The sequence below is a fragment of the Cavia porcellus genome, unplaced genomic scaffold (assembly GCF_034190915.1).
Source record: "Cavia porcellus strain 051 isolate PalLab524CR breed Dunkin Hartley unplaced genomic scaffold, mCavPor4.1 scaffold_9, whole genome shotgun sequence".
Taxonomy (NCBI): Eukaryota; Metazoa; Chordata; class Mammalia; order Rodentia; family Caviidae; genus Cavia; species Cavia porcellus.
The window spans coordinates 92,631,291-92,656,818 of record NW_026947492.1 but is presented as its reverse complement, the minus strand read 5'-3'; the positions used below and the strand labels follow the sequence as shown (position 1 = coordinate 92,656,818).

At 38.8% G+C, this 25,528-nt stretch overlaps 2 protein-coding genes across 5 annotated transcripts in view; one reads left to right on the top strand and one right to left on the bottom strand.

Annotated features, from left to right (window-relative positions):
• Hps5 (HPS5 biogenesis of lysosomal organelles complex 2 subunit 2) overlaps positions 1 to 1,463 on the bottom strand; it is a 38,303-nt gene extending 36,840 nt beyond the window's left edge. For 2 of the 4 annotated variants that reach the window (XM_013149897.2, XM_063256827.1), the window contains exon 1: positions 1,034 to 1,221. The gene's annotated coding sequence lies outside the window, so the exon portion shown is untranslated. Of the gene's footprint in view, positions 1 to 1,033 lie in introns of all 4 variants that reach the window. The other 2 variants (XM_013149889.3, XM_063256826.1) reach the window with 2 other exon arrangements.
• A 148-nt stretch (positions 1,464 to 1,611) lies between these two features.
• Gtf2h1 (general transcription factor IIH subunit 1) overlaps positions 1,612 to 25,528 on the top strand; it is a 41,381-nt gene continuing 17,464 nt past the window's right edge. The window contains exons 1-7 of the mRNA XM_003461221.5: positions 1,612 to 1,833; positions 9,488 to 9,656; positions 13,410 to 13,602; positions 14,570 to 14,735; positions 15,629 to 15,722; positions 17,411 to 17,560; positions 17,672 to 17,751. Of these exons, the coding sequence (XP_003461269.1) occupies positions 9,503 to 9,656; positions 13,410 to 13,602; positions 14,570 to 14,735; positions 15,629 to 15,722; positions 17,411 to 17,560; positions 17,672 to 17,751 (837 nt within the window). The 5' untranslated portion in view covers positions 1,612 to 1,833; positions 9,488 to 9,502. The remainder of the gene's footprint in view (positions 1,834 to 9,487; positions 9,657 to 13,409; positions 13,603 to 14,569; positions 14,736 to 15,628; positions 15,723 to 17,410; positions 17,561 to 17,671; positions 17,752 to 25,528) is intronic.

Sequence of the window (25,528 nt, the reverse complement as noted above, 5' to 3'; positions counted from 1 at the left end):
CCCCTTGAGTTCAAGGCCAGCCTAAATTACATAGTGAGATTCTGTCTCAAAAAAAAAAAAAAAACAATCAAATGAAGGAATTTACACTCTCTGGTAGGCAACAAAAAAGTACCAGTGATAGATCATATAATTCTGGTAAAGTGTGGGCAGACACTAGGAAACAAGAACTTGAAAAAAGTGTTGGGTGGTATATAAAGACATTTCAATTATTCAGGAAGCCTTATAAGAAAAAGACAAAACCCTCTCCACTTTCTCAGTAGTGGAAACTTAAAACAGATTTGTAACTACTACTGCAGTGATCAAAAGCAGAAAGTGACTTAAAGCAGAAGAAACCTCACGTAATGTGATCCCTTTTCTCCTCCTTTCTCCAACTCCCCATCTCCCACCTTACCCTCTCTGGCGATACTGCATCTCTTTTCACTGTATTGCCTTGTGCCTCCGTGATTTAATATGCTGTGTGCTGTTTGTTCAGTCTTTCTCCATCTAACAAAACTACCTTTCTGTAAAGCTGAGTTTAAATGTGACTACTATGAAATTGCACAGCTCTAGCTTAGCAAGAGTCCATGGAAGGCGGCGAGAAATACCAGACAGTGAAATGACTTCTTAAAAGGTTCACTTGTCCAAGGGTCACAAAGATTATACAACATAGAGCTGACACTAAAATATACGTTTCCTGGATATAGACTGCATCGTCTTACAATTCCCCACGATTGTGGTAAGCTGTGTGCGCAGGTCACACATCAAATGCAAATCACTGCGATGTCTTTGATCCACTAGGTGCGTGGGAAGAGGAAGAGGCGGCGAAAGAGATAAGGGAACAAAAAGTGCACTGATATCAAGGGGAAGGAACAGATTTTATTTCCATAAAGGAACCTTTCCACGCAAGAAATAATGATCAGAGAACTCCGTCTCAGAGAAATAATGTACTTATTATTTCAAGCATTCATTCCTCCAACCTGTTTGCACCAGGAAAGATATAGGAATGAACAAAATAGTTCCTACCCACAAGAAACTCATCAAGCGAATCTACTACCTTTCTAAGAGCGGCAATTTTAATATTGAATTCAGCTGTCCAAAAGCGAGGAGCCCCGGTTACCAAGTTTCAACAGCCAGGCTCACAGAACAGCAGCCCAGGCGTCCCAACTCTGCCCCACCGCATCCAGGCATGCAGTTTCCAATTCGCAAAAGGTCAGACGCATTTTCCGGGTTCAGCGCCGCTCAACTCACCGCGAACTGACAGCCAAAAGCGAATTTCAGTCTCCTTCTTCGCCCCGCCCCGCCCTGTCTTACGTCACCCAAGAGCGCCAGGGACGCGCGGGCAGCGCGGTTAACAGCACTTCCTCATCATGTGACAGACTACGCCCCTCGCGGCATGTGGTCCCTCCCCCTGAGGCCGCGGTCACAATTACGCTCCCTACGGCCTGCAGTCGGCCGACCGCCGCGAGCTGAAGACACGCCGCTGACCGACACCGAAGGACCGCTAAGCAAAATGGGTGCCACGTTGGAACCCAGAACGCTTCACCGCCAGAGGCCAGTCCGAGGAAACGAAACAGGCGGGAAGCGGTGGGGGAGGGAGGCAACGAGCGGAAGGTGTCATGGCGGCCGCGTACTGGGATCACGTGTTCCGCGAGCTCCGCCTTAGTACTTCCGGTCACGTGCCCTCAGAACCCTAGCCGCCAGCGATGGAGGCGAGACCCCCCTGTAACAGGGGCGGTGGCGACGGCTGTAGCCGCTGGGTTTCACCTTCTTTATTGTAGCGGCTGTAAGGAGCTCAGCGGACCACGACCTGGTCCAAGTCAGTTACTCCTTGCTGGAGGCTGTACCTTCCACCTGGTAAGTTTAAGCTAAAAATGGGGTTGGGTAGGTGGGCAGTGAAGAGCTGACAGGCCCGGGGGTCGCGGAACGGCGCCGATTTTGTCCCTTTTCCCACGTCTCTGTCGCAGTCTGCACAACGGCCAAGCTTGCCGTTTCTTTTGCCCTTAATCCCGAAGCAGGAAAGAGGAGACCCGACTCCTGACCTACTTGTCTAAAGGAATCCTGCCCTTCCACTGAGATCAGGGACTCAAAGGTTAACCCAAAACCATGATCGGACTTGCCTCGTGAGGACGAAGGAAGTAAAGGTCGTCCCTGGGCGGAGAAGCCCCTTCCCGTTAGGAAATGTGCTGCTAAGTCTTCTGGTTCTGTAAGAAACGCTCTTGCCTTCCCCTCAATCTGTCAGTCTTACAGCTTCTGAAAGCCTTAACGCATGAGCAAGTCCACCCAATCCCAATTTTAGTCCTGCCGAGTTTGATTTTCATGTAATGAAAAGTAGACCATCAATACATGGACTGTCATCACTTCATATAACTTATCCGTGGGCCTCAGCGGCCAAATTGAGTGGCATGTCTGGTTGATTCTTTTTTTTTTTTTTTTTTTTTGTCTTTTTCGTTTTTATCGGTACCAGGGATCGAACTCACGACTGCCTGCTTGCAAGGCAGGCACTTATGCCGCTGAGCTAAATCCCCAGCCCCGTCTGGTTGATTCTTAAACACCCACTTTACTTGTCCGTAAAGTAAGGGTGGCAAGAAGAAATACAAAAACTTAATGTTTGCCCAGCTCAGGAAGGCTGAGGTAGGAAGAATGCAAATTCAAGACCAGCTTGCATAACTTAGTAACTCATCTTGTGTGAAAATTCAGGGAATGGCTGGATATGGCACTCAGTGGAAAGGCCCTGAGTTCAATTCATGGTATTAAAAAAAAAACTTTTAAATAAAGAAAATAATTCACCAACCTAAAATTGAGTGATTTGTGAGCTGAGAATATAGCCAGGAAGTACAGTGCCTGCCTAACAAACCAAAGCCGTGCATTCCATCCCCAGCACTGCAAAAACAAAAAATAAACTGAATGGTTTGAAATATAACTTCCAGCAAATTCTTGCTCCATACATACAAACCAGTATTTTCATTATCCAGATTTTTTTTTTTTTTTTTTGAGACAGGGTCTCATGCTAGCCTTAAACTGTCTTTGTAACCCACACTGGGTTCTATGCTTCTACCTCCCAGTGATTCTGTCTCAGCCTCAGAGTGCTAGGATTACAAACTACAGGCTTGCATCGCATGCCTGACTCCACACTTTTTTTTTTTTTTTTTTTTTTTTTTTTGGTAAGACAATGTCTTGCTTTATAGTTCAGGCTGGCTTTGAACTCACTATGCAGTCCAGGCTGGTCTGAAACCCATGGCAGTCCTCTGCGTGCTGGAATTTCAGGTATGTGCCACCATGCACAGTTTGTCTGACTTTCCAATCGTTTCAAAGAAGTCAGATGTGATAGTGCATACCTATAGTCCCAACACTCTAAGGGACTGAGGCCTGAGGATTGCAAATCCAACAGCCATCTGGCAATTTAGTGACTTAGTGAGACTCTATTTCAAAATTATTAAAAAAATTTTTTTTTGTCTTTTTCGTTTTTATCGGTACCAGGGATCGAACTCACGACTGCCTGCTTGCAAGGCAGGCGCTTACGCTGCTGAGCTAAATCCCCAGCCCCCAAAATAAAAAAAGTTTTAAAGAGCCCTGGGGATTTAGGGTAAAGATGGTAGTTTCAATCCTGTGAAAGAAGTAAAAACTGTGAAAGAAAAGGCAAAGTTGAAGGGATTAAAGGGTGGGCATGGTAGTGCACACTTCTAATCCTAGCATTCAGGAGGCTAAAGCAGGACAATTGCTGGGAGATGGAGGAGTCTAGAGATGTACACTAACATGTCTGGTTTAAATTCAGCTTTAAAGGAATATATAACTCAAGTCGGCTTTTAACAACAAATGATACATTTGAGTCTGTCTTAGGTGATATTAAATAGACACTGCAGTGCAAGTGTAAAAATAAAATTGTACCAAATAGAGGGAGTTCTCTTTGAAAATACTAGGAAATTGGTGGGAAAGGAGAAAATTCAGTTAAAAGTAGTGAAGTAAGTGGTCTAGTTTCTGTTGTGAATACTTCACTACATATTGACCTCAAGATTTATCTTCCTTCTGCTAGTTTATCACTCCATCTTAAAGCCAGCTTCTCTTCTTTTTTCCCCATAGCATCGGAATGTTGTCTGGTGACCCCTGAGCTTTCCTAACATTTTTGGCCACCATTTCTACCTTACAGATCGTGCTCACAGAATGTCTTTGCACTTTTTCTCCTCTGTCTGTTCCTGTCTTGTCAAGCATTGATGTGTGGCATTAATCTAATAGTCCATCTTTTCTCCACTTTGATTACTGACTGATTATTCTTGCCTTGAGTTTAGGAGCACACCCTTGTCAGCATACAGTATTTATTATTAGTGGCAGTCAGCCCGTTTCCCTGTGTCCTACATCTGTCACATTTTCCTCTTGCCTCCCCCTGCACTGCCATAAGAGGAAAGAGTAAAAAACTATTTGAGCCTATGAATTCTTCTTAATATCTTTGCCTGTGAAACTAAGTACATTTTTATTACTGTGTATATACTCTGAGCTCTTGTTCCTTGGAACTTTGTTTTGGTTTTTTGTTTTTTGTTTTTTGTTTTTTGTTTTTTGTTTTTTTTTCATCTGCAAACTATTGAGTTATCCCTGGAACTTTAAAATGTTGAAACATTTTAGGATGGCAAGCAGCATTGCAGATCTGTTTTTGTTGTACAGTAAAAGGATAAGGGTGAATAGCAGTTATCTTACTTGTTGCCTTTTTCCCTCTGCATTTATCTGCACTTTAGAAGAAGGGAATTTGGTCATGGAAATGTAGAGATAAAATAAAGATTTCTGTTCAGCCCTTTGGAATTCTTTCTGTACCTGTTTCCTTATAGGGTAGTAGCCGGATATTGAGATCTGTGTGGGAAATGGTACTCTCATCTGTGTATTGGAGATACAGTTCTTCTGGAGTACAGCCAAGAACAGATAGGCAAGGGTTTCTTGTTGTGGGACTGAATTCTTTTAACCATAGAAATCTTACATAGATGTCACAAATATTTATTGGGCTCTTCCTACAGACCACTGTCATGCTGCTGTGTGCTGTATGTGGTGAACACAACACATGCAGCCTCCGCCTCTTTTGTATAAAGTTTGCAGTCTGTCAAGGAGACATACATTTAAAAAATTACATTAAAAGTAAATTGCAGTTACAGTAAGTGTTATAAAGAGAATAATAGAGACCTTAGTTAACTTTGAAGCTTCAAATACATTGAAGAAAAAGGCTTTTAACTGTTTTCAGACAGGGTTTCATTAAGTCACTACATTACCTAAATTAGGCTAAAACTTGCTAGTCCTCCTGCCTTGGACTCCCAGAATGCTGGGATTACAAGTGTGCAACCACTACGCCCAGTTTAGACAGATAAATTTTTAATTGTAATGAATTCATGCCTTTCCTAGAGGATTTTTCTGTTTAAAGAATTCTAGTAGGGGCTGGGGATTTAGCTCAGCAGTATAAGTGCCTGCCTTGCAAGCGCATGGTCATGAGTTCAATCCCCACTACCAATTAAAAAAGAAAAAACCAAAAAAAGAATTCTAATGACAGAATATTTCATTCCATGCCAGGATTGAATCTGCAGCCTAACACATTGCAGTAAATACCCTACCATTGAGCTACATCTCCAGCCTTGACAGATTTTTTAATAAAGAAAATAATCTTCTAAGTAATGCTAGACTTTCATTGACTACTCATTTAAATAGAACCTACTATAATATTCTTCATAAGTGAAATGTTCTACGGCTCTTAAAAGGTTCTGTTGGGAAGAAGCTTGCTACCCAAGGACTCAAAAGAAATCTGGAAATCACAGAAGCCGTTGTAGGATAGCCTCTGTGGTTTTCATAACCCTCCTAAAATTAGTCTTTATACAATTAACAGAAGTGATACAAATGACCAGGGAAGCTTGCCAAGCAAATTAGCTGAGACAATTGACCAGTTGTGGCCAGCGTTTAATAACTTACCTCTGGTCTGTTTTTTCTCTGCTGCTTGTACATGCATACACTGTCATGAAGGGTCATCTTCAGGAGTTGGTACGCCAGGCATGCAGTCTGGCACTGAGCTACATCCCCAGTCCTGGATAGTTCTGTTTTGTTTGTGGTACTAGGATTGAACCCAGTGCCCCACTTTGTTACATCCCCAAGATACTTTCTATTTATGTTTTTTATTGTGAGATAGGGTCTCACTAGGTCACTAAGTTGCCAATGCTGAACTCAAAACTTCAGATCCTCTGCCTCAGCCTTTCCATAACCGGTTTGCACCACTATGCCCAACATTGTTTTTTAATTCAATAATATGAAATGAAACTATATCTGTCCCCTCCCTATTTGATCACTTAGTGCTTTTGTTGTTGTTAAAATCTGAAAATGCAGGTTTTCAAACTTTTAGGCAACAACACATACAACCTTTAATCAAAATCTTAGGACATCAAAAGGCCAATTAGTTAAAAGGTACCATATAGTAAGAATTTTAACCTTGGACTGGGGATATATTTCAGCAGCATGGCACCTGCCTGGCAAGTATGAGGTCATAAGTTTGACTCCCAGTACTGAAAAAAAAAATCAGAATAAAGAATTTTAACCTTTTCTCATAGTTGGTATACTGTATAGATATCAAAACTAGAGTTTATAAAACTACGTAGGGAATATTTTCCATGTCAAGTCTAAAACACTACATAATTCACCGGGGCTTTAATATCTGTAGAGTGCGTTCAAGTAATGGACACACAATTTAAAATGAAGAAAATTAATTTTAGGGTTGCAGGATTGTGGAACTTTTAAGGCCTTTTTTAAAAGCTGCAGAGTTTAATAAAAGCAGTCATCTGTGTTTCCTTCTGGCAGTTTACAGATGCCCATGTGATGCAGTCTTCTCCACCTGCGTGACTCAACAGTGAAAACTGAATTCCTTATCTTCACTTTCAAACCTGCTGTTCCTTCTCATTTATTTCTGTAAATGGCATCATGTGTTATGTCAGTAAGAATTAGGAATAGGATATGAGCATCCAACCATGATAGTACCTTCAGCACTTACAGTAGCTGCTTCCTTTTCCTTGCCTCCAGTGCTCTTCCTTGATCCTTTCTTGTTCATTTTCAGAAGTTTTGAGAAATTTTCTATTGCTTATCACATAGGATAGCATTCTCCACACTTCATTCATCTTAACCCTCCAGTCTCATAACCATTAATCCCCACCATGAACTTTATGCTGCATTCAGAATGGATGTGCATACCTTCAGAGTAGACATACCATACCTTTCCTAGAGTTTCAGGCTTTTTCCAAAAATACTCCTTTTATCTGAACTGCCTGTTTCCCTTGCTGTCTTTGTAAAAATTCTTTTTTCAAGATCCTATTTAAGTTGGGGATATAGCTCAGTGGCATAGCACCTGCCTGGCAAGTACAAGGTTATGAGTTCGATTCCCAGTACCCAAAAAAGGAGGGGAAAATCCTGTTTATAACATGTATTTAAAAAATGAAGTACTTACACATGCAGCAATACAGTGAACTTCAGAATGTGATAAGTGATGAACCAGAGACAAAAGAGTACACACTATGGCTGGGCATCTCAGCACAGGCCGAGATTGGAGGATCACTGGAGTCCAGCCTGGGCAACATGGCAAGACAGTCTTTTGAAAAACAAAAAAGGATCTTGGACCAGATATGGTAATAACACACCTGTGATCCCAGCACTGCAGAGGGTGGGGCAGAAGGCTCCCAAGTTAGAACCAAACCTAGGCAATTTAGCTTTTAAAAATAATAAAGAGGGCTGGCGATGTAGCTTAGCTGGTACCACAACCTTGGATTCTATCCCCAATTCAGAATTGTGGGCAACTCTGAATTGTTGCTTGGGATACATAGGGTTATAGGTTTGATTCCCAGAAGTTAAATAAATAGATAGATAGATAGATAAAAGGGGAGAGCTGCCAGGCATGGTGGTACATGCCATACCCAGCAATTGGGAAGATGAGGCGGGAGAATGACTTCAAGATAGAGACCAACCTGGGCTACAAAGTAAATTCAAGGTCAGCCTGAACTGCGTAGTGAAACCCTGCCTTTAAAAAAACAATGTTGGGCTGGGGATTTAGCTCAGCGGCATAAGCACCTGCTTTGCAAGCAGCCAGTTGTGAGTTCGACCTCTGGTACCGATAAAAACTAAAAAGACAAAAAAAAAAAACAATGTTCACAACTCAGATGGTCCACTTCAGAGGAATCAAAATTTCAGTGTGTACCATTTCCTGGTGCTGGTAACTGAGCATCACACAGGCTAGGCAAGTGGTCTACTCTGAGCCACTTTCCTAGCCCTTCTTTTTTTTTTTTTTTTTTTTTTTTTTTGTCTTTTGCTTTTGTTTTTATTTTGAGATAGAATCTCTCTATGTTGTTCAGACTGACAGTTGCATTTACTACAATCCTCCTGCCTCAGCCTCCTGAGTGGTGGGATTACAGGCATATGCCATCAGCCCTGGCCCCTAGCACAATTTTTTGACATCTAGGTATGCTGACTTCTCTAAAGTATACTTTAAACAGCATTTTAAAAAGTAAATTTGTAGCTGGGTGTGGTGGTGCACACCTGTAATCCCAGCACTCAGGAGAATGAGGCAGGAGAATGACTTCAAGGTAGCCTTGGCCACAAAATGAACTGAAGACCAGCCTGAACTGCATAGTGAGACCCTGTCTCAAAAAAGACAACAAAAATTTGTAAAAATTGAGCCATTCCTTTGGAAATGAAAATTAGTGTCATAACTGCATCAAAATGGCTTATAGAAGGCATTTGTGCCACAGCGTTCTCTCTCCTGGCCTATGGCAAATATAACTGTCAATTTGAGCATCTTTCCAGTAGAGCCTCTCCTGCCTCAAAGTCGTCTTCTCAGCCTCTTTTCTAGACAGCCACACTCAAACCTCAAGGAGTTGAATTAAGCATTAAAATTCTTAGAAGTTGGTGAAGGGGCTCCAGGCACTTTCTTATGTAGCTCATTAGCCATGTTCAAGTGAATCCTTAGCCAAGAGGGGTTGAAGACATGTTGTTGTTAAAAATGGGAAACTAGCATCTGGAATTTAAGCATTAATGTCAGTTTTGTTTTGTACGTATACAGAAAAAACTAGGTGTAATACCAGCTGTAGGGATGGTTTTGAGAAGTTCATACAAATTCTTTTGACTTAAATTTATTTTGATTGCAACGAATTTGACTATTCATTAGGATCCTTTGTAATCCTGTAGTTCTAAATATAGAATAGATACAAGATTGCGTGCATATTGTCAAATCTTGTATTTATGATGTAAGAGTAAAACTGAGGAAAGTAAGTAAATTGGAAATACTGGTTAGCATATGTGGAAATGGCTTGAAAAATTGTCAGATGTTACGGAAGTATGAGGTAAACTCACACCTATGATATGAGCCAAACTTTAACTTTGAATGAAAGACGAGTTTTTCCCTTCTATTACTATCTTGCATTTTAGGTTTTAGCTTTGGAAGGGACTAGAAGTCAACAAATGCAACCCTAACTGATATGTGAAGTATATTTTTCTTCCTTTCTTTTTCTGTTAGCACCTTACAGCCATCATGGCAACCTCATCTGAAGAAGTTTTGCTAGTGGTAAAGAAGGTGCGTCAGAAGAAACAGGATGGAGCTCTGTACCTCATGGCAGAAAGAATTGCTTGGGCACCTGAAGGCAAAGATAGATTTACAATCAGCCATATGTATGCAGATATTAAATGTAAGTTAGCTACACTAAGATCTGTTACAGATGTATTTGCTAATAATTTTATAAAGTTATGAGTTTTATTTTACATCATTAAAGAAAGTAACCTTGTATAAATAATTGCAAAATGGTATCACTAAATATGTACTATTCCATTAGCTACTAAATCTTTTTACTTTAATACAGCATATGTAGGTTTATATAAGTATGTAAATATATCTTGTATAAGATCTCCACCCATACTTTCAAGAATTGCATAGTAAGGCAGGCATGGTTCGGCACACCTGTAATCCCAGCACTTGAAAGGCTGAGCCAGGAGGATTACCAGGAGTTGGAAGCCAGCCTATGCTGGCTTCCATAGTGAGACCTGTCTTTTAAAAGAAAGAAAGAATTGTGTACCATTCCAGTGAGTGGGTATACTGTCATGTTCAACCATTCTTCTGAAGGACAGTTAGGACATTTCTAGAAATTTATTATTACAGCTATTTTACACTGCAGAACTAAGCACCACTGTCTTTTAAGTGATTGTATGGGGAGGATTTCTGCAGGGTGTTAATGTGTTTAAAATGGTTTGAGCATTTTTTTAAACCTTTTTTTTTATTAGTACCTGTAGGTGATACATTCAAAATGTGACTATATCTACCACTTCTAATGCTCTGTGTATGTCTGTCCGTGCATTTTAAGTGCATATAAATGAAGTTGAGCATGGTGGCACATTCCTACGATCCTAATATTTTGGGAGGCCGAGGCAAAAATGTTAGAAGCTCAAGCCCAGCATTGGCAGTTTAGCAGCCCAGCAAGAACCTGTCTCAAGTATTGAGAGTGTAGCTTGTGTGAAGACTCTGAGTTCAGTCCCAAGACTGGTTGGGAGAGTGGGTGTTAACAGATAATGCCAGATTTTTTTTTTTTTTTTAATAACATTGCACCATTTAGGCAGGTTGTCTAATTCATCTTTTTTTTTTTAATTCATCTTTGATTATATGGTCATAAGCATTGGGAAGAAAGATGAGAGGCATTCTTTAAAATTTTCAACCAAAGGCTAAAATCAAGACACTGTTCTCTTTGGAAATTTGTGAGATTAACATTGAATTTATTACCTAGAGAATATGGTAATATTGTGATTTAATAATAATTAGGTTTAAAATAATAATAATTAGGTTTAAAAGCACTGAGTGAATCTTGGTGTTTAGTATATTTATTTTGAATAGAAATTTCCACCATTCTCCCAACATCTTGAATAGGGAGACCCAGGAAAGTCTGGGTATCCACTCCCTTGGCATATTGTAGTACCTTAACTGTGAGTGTTAATGTGGATTTATTTATTTTTCAGGACATAAATTACTTCTGTTTTGCTGCTAGAAATGCCAGAATTTCTTTCTCCATTGAAACAATTTAGAATCATCATTTTCAAAGGGAGCCAGGCCTCACACATGCCTGTAATCCCAGCATTCAATAGGCTGAGGCAGGAGGATCACCATGAGTTCATAATTAGCTTGGGCTGTGTAGCAAAACCCTGCCCAAAAAGCTCCCCCCAAAAGGAAGAAATACTTTTTAAAATTTGGCACAGTTCATTCTGCCTAAGCTAGATGGTCTTTGTAACTATCCTGGTATTAGGACCTTCTTCTGCTTTGTTTCTGTGGAGAACTGCCACAATTCCTGATAAGTCTTACAAACTAACTGCAATTCAGAGATGAACAAAAAACTGCCTGTGTTACCATTTCTTGTAAGTAGGAAGCAAGGCCTGTAACTTAGCAAAACACACTCATTGTAATTCCCAGGGTATACAATAAAGAACCTCCTATTTCTCTTCAGTTACCAGCTATGGGGGGAGGGCATGCATACCCAAATCTAGATGTGTACCAGAACAGTTTTTATTTGAAAGAATGTCCACTTCTGAACATTACTAATAAATTACTTAAATGATAATCAGCAGTAGTCTTTCACTAGCTCATTAAAAAAACCTTAAGTACGTAGCCTCTCAGAGGTAGGAGCTAAAATAGAGAAAGGTAGAGCAATGACTAAGGAAAGATGCCCGGGAAGGAGCGATTGTTTTAGAGGGATGAGGTAATGGAGTGTGTGGGCTGTTTTGTTGTTGTTTGTTTGTTTTTGAGCCAGGTTCTCACTGTGTAGTTCAGGCTGGCTTGAGTTTACTGTATAGCCCAGGCTAGCCTCAAACTCATAGTGATTCTCCTGCCTCAGCCTCCTCAGCACTAGGATTACATGTTTGTGCCACCACATCTTGCAGGACTGACAGATAAATTACTTCATTATTGCTGCTTTTAAAATAGTATTTTGTCTACACTGTGTTTTAGCCTTGTGTTTGTGGTCAGACTTTTTGTTAAAGTTTAGAGATGAGTTTATGCTAAGAACTGTATGTACTGTGTCATACACTGTGAGTCACCCATTTAAGGAGACAAACCCTCTATCTCTGTTTCCTGTGGTAAGAAGAGAACCTCTGCAGTTACCGTAGGGCTGCTTTTTAACAACACAAGTTTCTCAGTTCTTTGGTGTATATTGGTGCCATCTGCTATGATATTTTTATGAAAATCTTCAAAATTACAAAAATTTTAAGAATGGCTGGGGGTTTAGCTCAGTGGCATAAGCGCCTGCCTTGCAAGCAGGCAGTCGTGAGTTCGATCCCAGGTACCAATAAAAAGGAAAAAGACAAAAAAAAACAACAAAAAAAAAAGAATGGCAAAGGAAAACATAAGTAAACTATCCCACCTATATACTATAATTGATGTATTGCCACATTTGGTTTATTATTTATGTGTACATTTAGTGTTACTTGATGAGATAATTATCCCAAGACATTTTGGGATTTTGTTTTGTTTTTGAGAGCATTCTCAGCATGTAATCCAGGCTTATCTGGAACTCAGCAATCCTCCTGAGTCAGCCTCTGGAATGCAGGGAAGATAGGCATGTACTGCCATGTCAAGCTCAAGAGCATTTTAATAGTAAATATTCAGACCACTATTACATTTCCTCAGTTATCCCAATAATGTCTTTTATAGCTATGTTATGTTGTGTTTTGTTTTTGGTATTGGGAATAGAACTCAGGACCACATGCCTTGGCAAGGCAAGTGCTGCGCCTCTGAGGTAAATCTCTGGCCCAGCTATGTTTTATTTATTGATTGATTTATGTTTTGGTTTTGGTTTTGGTAGCAGGGATCGAACTAATAATCTCACACTTGCCAGGCAGGTACTTCACCGCTGAGCTAAATCCCTGGCCCAGCTATGTTGTTTTAATAAGAATCCAGTCTGCATACATGTGATTGTAGTTTCTGGTCCCTTGCAGGATATAATACAGGCTTATAAACTGGGCATAGTGGTACATGCCTGTAATCCCAGTGGCATTAGCGCCTGCCTGGTAGGCACAAGGTCCTGAGTTTGATCCCCTGTACCCAAAAAAAAAAAAAAAAAAAAAATGTATAGAGGAAAGAAGCAGTGTTAGCAATGAGTATGAAGGGACTAGGGATTTAGCTCAGTGGCATAAGCACCTGCCTTGCAAGCAGGCGGTCGTGAGTTCGATCCCTAGTACCAATAAAAAGTTTAAAAAAAAAAAAAAGAGCAAGCAATGAGTATGTTAATCCATACTCTGATCAGGTGGGATTATTTGAAAAAAGTACATTTGTGTGCAGAAACATTATTGGAATGGCTGAACTAATGCTGCTAAATAATGCTGGGTTTTAGGAGAAATAACCCACTACTTAACCTGGTCTACAGTGTGAGTGTCCTCATGAGCCTCATACTTTTTTTTCTTTTTAGGCCAGAAAATCAGTCCAGAAGGAAAAGCTAAAATTCAGCTTCAGCTGGTCCTTCACACGGGGGACACAACAAATTTCCATTTTTCCAATGAAAGCACAGCAGTAAAAGAGCGTGATGCAGTAAAGGACCTTCTTCAGCAGCTACTACCCAAATTCAAGAGGAAAGCAAATAAGGAACTGGAAGAGAAAAACAGGTGAAAGATGAGCCTTTTAAAAAGATAGTAGGTTATCTCTCATCTGCTAGCAGGGTGGTAGCTTGTTCTTGCTCCCTCTTTCTTCTGTGATACATGTACAGGAAAACACCAGCTTTGGTGTCTTTACCCCTGTGTTTGCTTCCCAACTGCCATTGGACTTAGAGCAAATAAGCATAGAACTAGTTGGACTTTGAACTAGCCATTGAACTTAGAGCAAATGAGTCTATGCAAACCTAGAGGTTAAATTAACTATCAGACCTCCTGTCTGATTAGAAGCAGAACTGAGTTTCAGAAGTACTATGCTTCCTTTATTTCTTTTCCCAGTTCTGTCACAGAGAGATGAAGATACTAAAATGTGTTTTTAAAAAAACAGAATGTTGTATACTGTGAGAAAATGAGGTAGTATGTAAATCAGTAAGGATTTTTGCTAAGATGAATTATTACATTACCAACATCTGTGAGACCACAAGTACTTAATAGTTGCCAGTGTTTATCACAGAAATGCGTAGTTGCTGGGAAGATCTCAAGTATAAAGTTGATCACTTCCCTGTTCAACTCTGTATGAGAGAGAGAATATTGCACAAACACAGAAACGGTGATCCTTGTGTTATTTGCCTTGTGTTAAAGGCAAATAAAATCAAATCCATGACCCCCCTGAAAAACTTAACTGTGTTTATCTCCACTTAGTTTATTCCTTCAGTTGTGATGTTTTGCTCTCAGCTACTTTAAAATGAACTAAATAGGCTAGGGATTTAGCTCAGTGGCATAAGCACCCGCCTGGCAAGTGAGAGATCCTGAGTTCAATCCCAGTACAAAAAAAATAAAATAAAATAAAAACCTATTTGCATCTCATTGCTTACTCATTACAAAGTAAAAGTTTCAATATTTGTGTCATTAAGGTCTTAAAGTGTTATCTTAATGATGTTTTATCCTAGAAATGCAATCATGTGTAATACATTCTCTCTAGAATGCTGCAAGAAGATCCTGTTCTATTCCAGCTTTATAAAGACCTTGTTGTGAGTCAGGTGATCAGTGCTGAGGAATTCTGGGCCAGTCGTTTAAACGTGAATGCAACCAGTAGTTCTTCCACTTCCAATCACAAGCAGGATGTTGGCATTTCTGCAGCATTTCTGGTATGGACCTGGTAGATTTCTAGAAGAGAAAAAATGAAATCCCCAGTGTGTGTTAACAGTGCCATTTATTTTGCAAAATGTAGCAGTTCCATAAAGTGAGTACAAAATTTAGTATCAGTGGTATTTTTCTAAAATACAAAGTGTTTTAAATTTGTTTGTTTTTGTTAGTTACATTAAATTTATTTTTGTGGTCAACTAACATTTTTTTGGTTTTTGGACTTGACTTTGGCATGGTAGAATTCAAATGGACTTTGAAAGTAACTCTTAGAATTTAAACTAATACCTATTCATGATACTTACATGCTTAGAACTTTCTGGTACCTTTCTAAAATGATTGCTATATAAATAATTCAAAGTTTAAAAAGTGTATCTAATAGAAAAATTGGAGCTATCTTCTTAACTATGGAATTACAAAATGGAATTCTGTGCTCTAGTAAAACTAGAACTAGCAGAGCTAGGACATGCAACAAAACTTTGAATACAAGTTGTATACTGGGTATTTACTAGGTGCTTAGTATAAGTAAACTGAATTTATAAAGCATTTGCTAAAGAAACCAGTAGGTTAACGTTAGATTAAGCAGTAACCCGGGTGTATAGTTCTTTTGGCAACTGTAAGTTTTATGTTAAAGCTCCCTAGCTATTTACCTTTGGCTACTCTTTAGCATGCCTAATTAACTTTATTCAGCTTTCATGAAAGCAGATTTTATAAGTCACTGTGAATAAGAAATGAACCTATGCTTGTTTGATCCTTCTATCTTGCTAAAAATGAAAGTACATTCTCTAGAAAAGGCTGTTTTCCATTCTGGTACAGTGTCCATTGGGAGCTTAGATATACTTCCTGTTGCTCTGATTAGTGTATGGATAAATACATATGTGTGTGGACTTTGTTTTAGGCTGATGTCCGACCCCAAACAGATGGATGTAATGGTTTGAGATATAATTTAACTTCTGATATCATTGAGTCCATATTTAGGACCTATCCAGCAGGTAAGAACAATCAGTTCTTCAGGTGGTTAGAATGTTTGTTTGAATTCCATATTATATCATTGGAAAATAAAAAGCTACTTTTATTCCTGATTAAGTTGAGTAAAATACATGCAGTATGTTACCCAGTGCCCAACAGAAGGTAGACACTAAGAGCTTCATGAAAAGTGTGCCATCATTAATTCACTGGTTGACTACAGATTCTTTCAAATCATCAGTGGTACTTACATAGCCCTCAACATACCAGTGTGAAATGATTTGTTACACAGGCATTGGTAAATGAATTTCTGCATACCACTACCTCAAGATCATAGACTATCTAGAGTGACCTTTGTAACCCACAAATCACTGCCTCCACGTGATGCCTGATTACAGCCCAGTGGTTTTTGATGTGTAGTTAAGAGTGAGAACCACTGCTTCAGTCATACTTCTAACTAAAGGGTATTCTCTTAAAGAACATGCCGTTGTGGCTTCTCATTTCCTCACCCTGTTCCCCAGTAGTCCTTAGGAACCACCTCTCTCTCAGGGCTCAGCTTAGGCATCACCTGCTTGCCACCTATAAAGTCTTGACCTCCTCTGGCAGATAAAGTCCTGTTCTAGAATGTTTGCCTTGGGGATGGGGATTTAGCTCAGCGGCATAAGCGCTTGCCTTGCAAGCAGGCAATCATGAGTTTGATCCCTGGTACCGATAAAAACGAAAAAGACCAAAAAAAAAAAAAAAAATACTTTAGAATGTCTGCCTTAGTGTGTGATCACATTATGTTTCTCATAATAATAACATAGTGTTACTATGTGTCAGGCACTCTTTTGAGACCTATGTTCATCACAAATACCCTAGAAGTATAGGTGATGTTAAGACCCTCTTTTTACAGATGAGAATACTAAGGTACAGAGAAGTAATGTTTGCCCAAGGCCATACACACAGTAAGTGGCAGACCTAGTGTTTTGTTGTTTTTTGTTTTGTTTCTTTTTTTGTCTTTTTGAGACAGAGTTTTACTATGCAGTTGAGGTTGGCCTTGTACTCACTTTGTAGCCCAGGATGGTCTCAAACCCTCAGTGATCCTCCTGCCTCAGCCTCCCAGAGTGCTGGAATTATGGGCATGTGCCACCTCGCCTGGCAGACATAAAATTAAACTCAGATTCCAGCTCAATAAACCACACCCTTGAACACTGCTCATTAGATTATAAACTTGTAGAGAATTGAACCGGTAGCCCAGTGGCTGTTAAGATCTTTATTTCTCTTAGCACATAACAGTGCTATGGATTGAGAGCCACTGTATATAAATAAGCCAGCAAACTTAGGTCTGACATCAAGTTTCTTGATGTTTCTACTAAAATTTAAGAACTTTAAAAAATCTGTATTGGTATATAATGAGTAGTTTAAAGTTCATAAAGATGTTTTAATGTCTCATCATGTTTTACAAGTAGAATTAGATTGTAATATACAGTATATAAAGGTGAGTGCTTCACAATCTGGTTTTTGCTTTTAGTTTGTATTTCATTTATCCAATTTGAGAGGTTTTAAGAAATGGAAGTTTATTGTGGATATGGTGATGGGAGGTTGAGGCAGGAGAGTTGCCACAAGTTCAAGGCCTGCCTGGGCAAATAGCAGGACCTTGCCTCAAAAAAAAAAAAAGAAAAAGAAAAAGAAAATTCAATGTGTAACTATTTTTTACCTTTTCCCCCTACAGTAAAAATGAAATATGTAGAAAATGTTCCTCACAACATGACAGAAAAGGAATTCTGGACACGGTTTTTCCAGTCACATTATTTTCATAGGGACCGGCTAAATACAGGGTCAAAGGATCTCTTCGCAGAATGTGCCAAAATAGATGAAAAAGGTAACTGTCCTGGACACACTTATTCTTTTTGCCAGTGTCAGATCATTAGAGCTGTTAATAAACTTCTTTAAGATACACTTTGATGAACTTTGTATTTCATTGATTTTCTAGGGTTAAAAACAATGATTTCAATAGGAGTGAAAAACCCACTACTAGATTTGACAGCTTTGGAAGATAAACCATTAGATGAGGTAAGAAGCAATGAAAGGAGTTAGAAAACAGTCTTTCCTTAGACTTCTCTGTTGTTATATGGCTTTAATATTCCCTTCAAATGTTCACTTGTGAAACTGTAAAATAAGCAAAATACTGTAAAAGTGATTTATCAGAAGTGCTGTTTCTATGCCAATTCTCTTCACCTAGAAAAAAGTACTCTTAGTAGTGCTGTTTGCTGTTAAATTTACCTTGAAAACAAAAGTACCATATGAGTTGCTAAAACTCACCAGAAATATTTTTTAGCTCTCCCGTGTCAGATCTGTTGGTAGTCATCAGGAAGCTAAATCCAGCATCCTACTCTAATTAACATTTAACCCAGTATGATCACATATTAGCACACAGGGAAAACAAAACATTTGTTGACTGCCTGCTGCTTTCATGACCCTTGCCCCACACCTACCCTGTGTAATTCCAGCTTCGGGAGCATCAGGCTGCCTGCCTCAGCCTCATGACTCCAGGCATACACAGAATGGACTCTGTGCCCTCCTTTCTGGTCCCTGCCTCCATCTTCTGATGCAGAAACCTGCCTTCCTCAGTTTCTCCCATCAGTGTTGTCATTTTCTTGCCTTTCTTCGTAGTCTCTTCTGCTGCCCATATAAACATACCACACTTTTCTTTTTTCTTCTAACGTCTCTCTTATTTTAGTACAGAACTCTGCAAGTCACAAAAACTAGTATTGAAATTTTATGTTGGGGTAGGTGCTGCAGTCTAATTTATAAACTAATAGAAAATAAATCCTTTTGGTTTTGGGTTTTTGTTTTTGGTACCATGACTCAAACTCAGTACCTTGCACTTGCCAAGCAGGCACTTATGCCGCTGAGCTGTATCTCTGGCCCAGAAAATAAATCTTAACAATTCTCCAAACTCAGTTATTTCCTAGGTGAATCTCAATGTACTGCAACATTTTAATCATCTGGAGGAATTACTTAATAAGACTTAAAGATAAAAACTTTAATATGATGAAAAAAATTAGTGTTTTATTCTAATAAAAATGGTAGTATATTGGGCACATACTTTGTGCTTTCACTTTACTTATCAGTATTCAAGTAAGTGCCACATAACTACCTTATCTAGATGCTGACGTGACTTTTTTTTAATGTTTCTAAATTTAACAGTCTGTGGTTTTGCTTCTTAATAAAATGAAACTACATAATTTGTGTGAGAGTTAAGAATGGTGGTACAAGGGGCTGGGGATATAGCTCACTGGCACAAGCACCTTCCTAGCAAGCATGAGGTCATGAGTTTGATCCTAGTACCAAGGGGAAGGAAAAAAAAGAATGGTGGTGCACACCTTTAATCTCCAGCACTCTAAGAGGCCAAGGCATGAGGATCCCTGTGAGTTTAAAGCCAGCCTGGTCTACATAGCGAGACCCTGTCTCAAAAAAAAAGGGGGGGAGAGGGGGACTAGTGGCATAGTCAGTGGTCAAGCACATGCTTAACATATGTGAGGCCAGGGTTCAATCCCCAGCACCCCTAAAAAGTTAAAAGGACCTGGGACATAGAAGTGTTCAGTAATAGACTGGGCATGGTGGTACATGCCTGAAAGTCCAGCACTTGGAGGACTGAGGCAGGATGGCTCTGATTCAAGGCTCGCTGAATTTTATAACAAGACTTTGTCTCAGAAAACCAAAAAAAAAAAAAAAAATTGTTCAGTAAGAGGTTGTTACCACCAGCCATATTTTTAAATACCTGGTAGAGCTGGGTGTTGTAGAGATAAAATCCCAACACTTGGGAGGCTGAGGCAACAGGATCACAAGTTCAAATCTCACCTGGACAATATAGCGAAACCCTGTCTCAAAAGGGCTAGGGGTGTAGGTTAATGCAAAGGCTCTGAGTTCAATCCCATTACTATTAAATAAATACGCACATACATATATACACTGCATAGTATTCCTTTGGCAATAGCAGTATTTATATAACCAGTCTTGACTCCATTTTTTCTTAAGAATTCTCTTTTCCTGTCAGCTTCTATTTTAACTATCACAAGATACGAGTTCAAGCCTCCTGAATACGTTCTTTTTCATTACTTATAAATACTAGTTATCTGGTAATAGATCTCAGATAGGCCTTATCTGGTTCCCCATCGTACCCGGGGACCAGGCCAGATCAGAGACTGTGGCAGCGACGGCTGGGAGCTCCGCCCAGCCTGAGGAGACACTCTTCCTGGCCTGAGGAGCAGGCCATAGTTCCCTGCTGGGTCCAGTGAGTGGGGCCATCACAGGATACCCCATCCCAGGCTGGTAGATCTATCTCCCACACCTGGAACAACACTGGAAGCACCCAAATTCAGGAAAATGACAAAACAAAAGTCCAAAATGCAATCTCAAACATCCAGCCCATCCCAAGAAAGCCCAGGAGCCATGAGCATAGAAGAAAACACATGCCACATGACTGAAATACCTGAACTAATGGTAACTGAAATAAAGAAGCAAGTGTGGGAAGCCTTAAAGGAATTCAAACTAGAAATATTCTCTCAGATGAAAGAAGAATTGATAAAAGAAATGAAGCAGATGCTAAACATAGCTAAAGAAGATGCAGTTAAAAAATTGGAGGAACTAAACAAAAAGATAGAATCCCTGGATGAACAATAATAAGAAACAAACAATACATAAAACAGCTGCAAAGAGATATACAGGAAATCAAAAACTACATTGAAAGTTGTAAAAACTGCCTCAATGATGTGAAGATAGAATCTCAGACCTTGAAGACAAGATTGCAACAAGTGAACAGGAAAGAAAACATCTTTTAAAAATAACAAGAAAGCAGGAAATAACAATTCAACACCTATAGGATGACACAAAGAGAAACAACATAAGGTTGATAGGGATGAATGAAAAAGAAGGGGACAACATAAAGGGGGTCAAGAGGGTATTTAGAGAAGTAATAGCTGAAAATTTCCCAAACAGATTGGAAACTGATATCAAGATCAATGAAGCATATAGAACTCCAAATAGTCACAACCAAAATAAATCTATACCCAGACATATAATAATGACCATCCCAGAAATTGAACAAAAGAATAGAATGTTAAAGGCTGCAAGAGAGAAAAGACAGGTCACCTATAAAAGAAAACCTATCAGAATCACAGCAGACTTCTCAGCACAAACAAAGTCAAGAAGAACATGGAGTGATGTATTTCAGATCCTAAAGGAAAATGATTTCCAACCTAGGCTGCTGTACCCTGCAAAACTGTCCTTCAAATTTGATGGAGAAATAAGATACTTCCATGACAAAGATCAGCTGAAAAACTTCATGATCACCAAGCCAACCCTGCAAAGAATACTGAAAGACAGCCTAGATACATTTAGGAAAAAACCAGTAAACAAAGTAGACGAACAGAGCAGAAAGATAAAAATGTCAATAATAAACCAATTTATAACAGTTCTTACTATTAATGTAAATGGTCTCAATACACCAATTAAAAGAAACAGACTGGCAGAATGGATCAAGAAACACAATCCAACCATATGCTGTCTACAAGAAACCCAGCGAACTCAAAAGGATACTCACAGACTCAAAGTCAAAGGATGGAAAACAACACTCCATGCAACAGGAACCCCAAAAAAAAGCAGGGGCAGCTATTCTGTTTGTAGACAAAATCAACTTCAAGCCAATAATGATCAGAAAGGATAAAGAAGGTCACTACATACTGGTTAGGGGAAAACTCCAAGAGGAAGAGATAACTATCTTAAATATATATGCACCAAACTCCAGAGCACCCAGTGATATAAAACAAGTACTAACAGAAATGAAAAACCAAGTCAGCAGTAACACAATTCTGACAGGAGATCTTAACACACCATTGACACCAATGGACAGATCAACCAAACAGAAAATCAACAAAGAAAAGAACTGAATCGCACCTGTGAACAAATGGACTTAATAGACATATACAGAGTATTCCACCCAACAACAACAGAATATACATTCTTCTCAGCAGTTCATGGGTCATTCTCTAAAATAGACCATATATTAACTCACAGAACATATTTAAATAAATGCATAAGAGTTGAAATTATCCCTTGCATGCTATCGGACCATAGTGCCATGAAATTAGTAATTAACGATAAAAGATACTGCAAAAATCCCACAAACACATGGAAACTGAATAACACACTCGTGAGTAATGAGTGGGTCACAAAGGAAATTAAAAAAGAAATTAAGCAATACCTACAAACAAATGAGAATACAGACAACTTACTGGAATCTATGGGATGCAATGAAAGCTGTCCTCAGAGGAAAATTTACTGCACTGAGCTCCCACATCAGGAAAACAGAATGAATACAAATAAACAACATGATGCTACACATGAAACAGCTAGAAAAAGAAGAGCAAGTCAAGCCCAAAGCCAAAAGAAGAGAGGAAATTATAAAAATCAGAGCAGAAGTCAACACAATAGAGACTAAGAAAACAATCCAAAGAATCAACAAATCAAAAATGGTTCTTTGAAAGAATAAATAAAATTGATAAGCCCCTAGGCAACCTTATTTAAAAAAAGGGAAGAAAGAGCTCAAATCCATGCAGTAAGAAATGAAAAAGATGAAGTCACTACAGACTCAATAGATATACAGAAGATCATCAACACCTATTTCGAAAACCTCTACTCTCAAAGGTTTGATAACATAGAAGAAATAGACAGATTCTTAGAAACATACAAAGTACCAAAGCTAGATCAAGAGGACGTAAAACTGCTGAATAACCCAATCTCTATCAGTGAAATTGAACACGTAATTAATTCCTTACCTACAAAGAAGAGCCCAGGCCCAGACGGATTCACTGCAGAATTCTACAAGAAATACAAAGAAGACCTAATACCGACACTCCTCAAACTCTTTAATGAAATTGAAAGAGAAGCAATTCCCAAGTCATTCCTAGAAGCAAATATTACTCTAGTACCAAAACCTGAGAAAGACCCAACTGAAAAAGAGAACTACTGACCAATCTCCCTAATGAACACAGATGCAAAAATCCTCAATAAAATATTGGCAAATAGGATGCAGCAAATCAAGATTATGCACCATGACCAAGTGGGATTCATCCCGGGCATGCAGGGATGGTTCAACATACGTAAATCAATAAATGTAATCCACCATATCAATAAAGCCAAAAGTAAGAATCACATGATCATTTCCATAGATGCAGAAAAAGCCTTCGATAAGGTCCAACATTCATTCATGATAAGAACTTTACAGAAAATTGGAATAGATGGTCTTTACCTCAATACAATAAAGGCCATTTATGACAAACCAACAGCCAGCATCATACTAAATGGCCAAAAATTGAAAGCCTTTACTTTAAAATGAGGAACAAGACAAGGATGTCCTTTATCACCTCTCCTATTTAATATAGTATTGGAAGTACTAGCCAAAGCAATTAGACAAGAGAGAAAAATAAAAGGGATAAAGATAGGAAAAGAAGAAGTTAAATTGTCATTATTTGCAGATGACATGATACTCTACATAGAAGACCCCCTAAACTCCATTGAAAGACTCTTAGATATAATAAATAAATTCAGTAATGTAGCTGGGTACAAAATCAATTTCTAGCATTCTTATACACTAACAACAAAATCACAGAGAGAGAAATAAGAGAAGCCACACTCTTCACACTAGCAAGCAAAAAAATGAAATATTTAGGAATTACTCTTACAAAAGAAGTGAAAGACCTATAAGGGAAAATTATCATACACTGAAGAAATTGAAGATGATCTCAGAAAATGGAAAGACATCCCATGTTCATGGATAGGAAGAACAAACATTGTGAAAATGGCCATTCTCCCAAAACTGTTACACAGATTCAATGCAATCCCAATAAAAATACCATCAACATACCTTATAGATCTAGAGAAATCACTCCTAAATTTCATCTGGAACCAGAAGAGACCTAGAATAGCAAAGGCAATTCTAAGCAACAAAGGCAAGGCAGGAGGCATCACAATCCCTGACTTGAAGTTATACTACAAAGCAACAGTAGTAAAATCAATATGGTACTGGAATCAAAACAGAGCATCAATGGAATAGATTAGAAGATACAACCACAACTACAAACACACGCAACCACCTTATCTTCGATAAAGGAGCCAAGCAGGTTCCCTGGAAAAACGACAGTCTTTTAATAAATGGTGTTGGAAAAACTGGCTCTCCATATGCCAAAAACTAAAACTCGACCCAAGCCTATCACCATGTACTAAGTTAAAATCTAAATGGATCAAAGATCTGAATATTAAAACAAACACTAAGTCTTTTGGAAGACAAATTAGGTAGAAACCTTGAAGACATAGGGGTAGGTAGAGAATTCATGAACAGGACTCCAACTGCACAGGAAATACTTCCCAGAATCAATAACTGGGACCACCTCTTATTAAAAAGTTTCTGTAAGTCAACAAAAATCTCCAGCATAGTGAAAAGAAAGCCCACAAATTGGGAAAAGATCTTAGTGAACTCCCCCTCAGACAAAGGACTTTTGTCTAAAACATATAAAGAATTTTTTAAAAAATCAGATCCCCAAAATTCAAAGACCCAATCCAAAAGTGGCCATCTGAAATGAATACACACTTCTCAAAGGAAAAATACAAATAGCAAATAAATACATGAAAAAATGTTCATCATCATTGGTTATTAGGGAAATGCAAATTAAAACCACACTGAGATTCCATCTCACTCCTGAAAGGATGGCCAGGATCAAGAAAACCAACAAGTACTGGAGAGGCTGTGGGGGAAAAGGAACTCTCCTACACTGTTGGTGGGAGTGTAGACTGGTACAACCTTTGTGGAGGTCAGTCTGGAGATTTCTCAAAAAGCTGGGATTGGAAGTCCCATTTATGGGCTGGGGATTTAGCTCAGCAGCATAAGTACCTGCCTTGTAAGCAGGCAGTTGTGAGTTCGATCCCCGGTACCGATAAAAATGAAAAAAAGACAAAAAAAAAAAAAAAAAAAGGAAGTCCCATTTATTCCAGCTATTCCACTTCTAGGCATCTTCCCAGAAGAACTGAAAGCATCATACCACAGTGATATATGCACACCTATGTTTATAGCAGCACAATTTGTAATTGCCAGATCTTGGAAACAACCCAAATGTCCATCAACCAAGGAATGGATAAAAAAGCTGTTGTATTTCTATACAATGGAGTACTACTTGGCTATAAAGAAGGATCACATTGAGGTATTTGTCAATAAATGGGCGCAGCTTGAAACCATACTCATAAGTGAACTAAATCAAACTTGCATCTGTGAACACCGAATAGTTTCCCTAGTGTAGGAAATGATTCAAATATATAAAAGTACATGATAACCATGATTTCCCATTATGTGGCCTTGAAGCCTTATAAAATTTTCACTCATTAATTGGAATGGCTTTATTCTGTGCTGTTTGATATTATGGCCTATGATGCAGTGAACAGCTACTTTGAAGAAAATAAGATATCATAATAGCTAGTACTGATTTAATATCATCTTGTCTAAAGCCGCACCAAACTATGGCTCTTCTGTCTCTATTGATTTTCTCATGTTGTGGCTTGCTGGATTTTATCCTATGTGGTAGTATAAACAAAAATTGTTATAAGCAAAGAGACCTATAGAAACCATTGATCATTTTTTCTGTTAGCTGGTTCTAAATACTCTACAATGCTTTCATCCACTTGAATGCTGTTACACAGTCTTGATATGTTTGATGCTATAGCATATGAAGTTATATTCAAATATTTCAAAGAAAAAGACACTATGGTAACTACTATTAAGTCGTGTTATTTGGTGGTG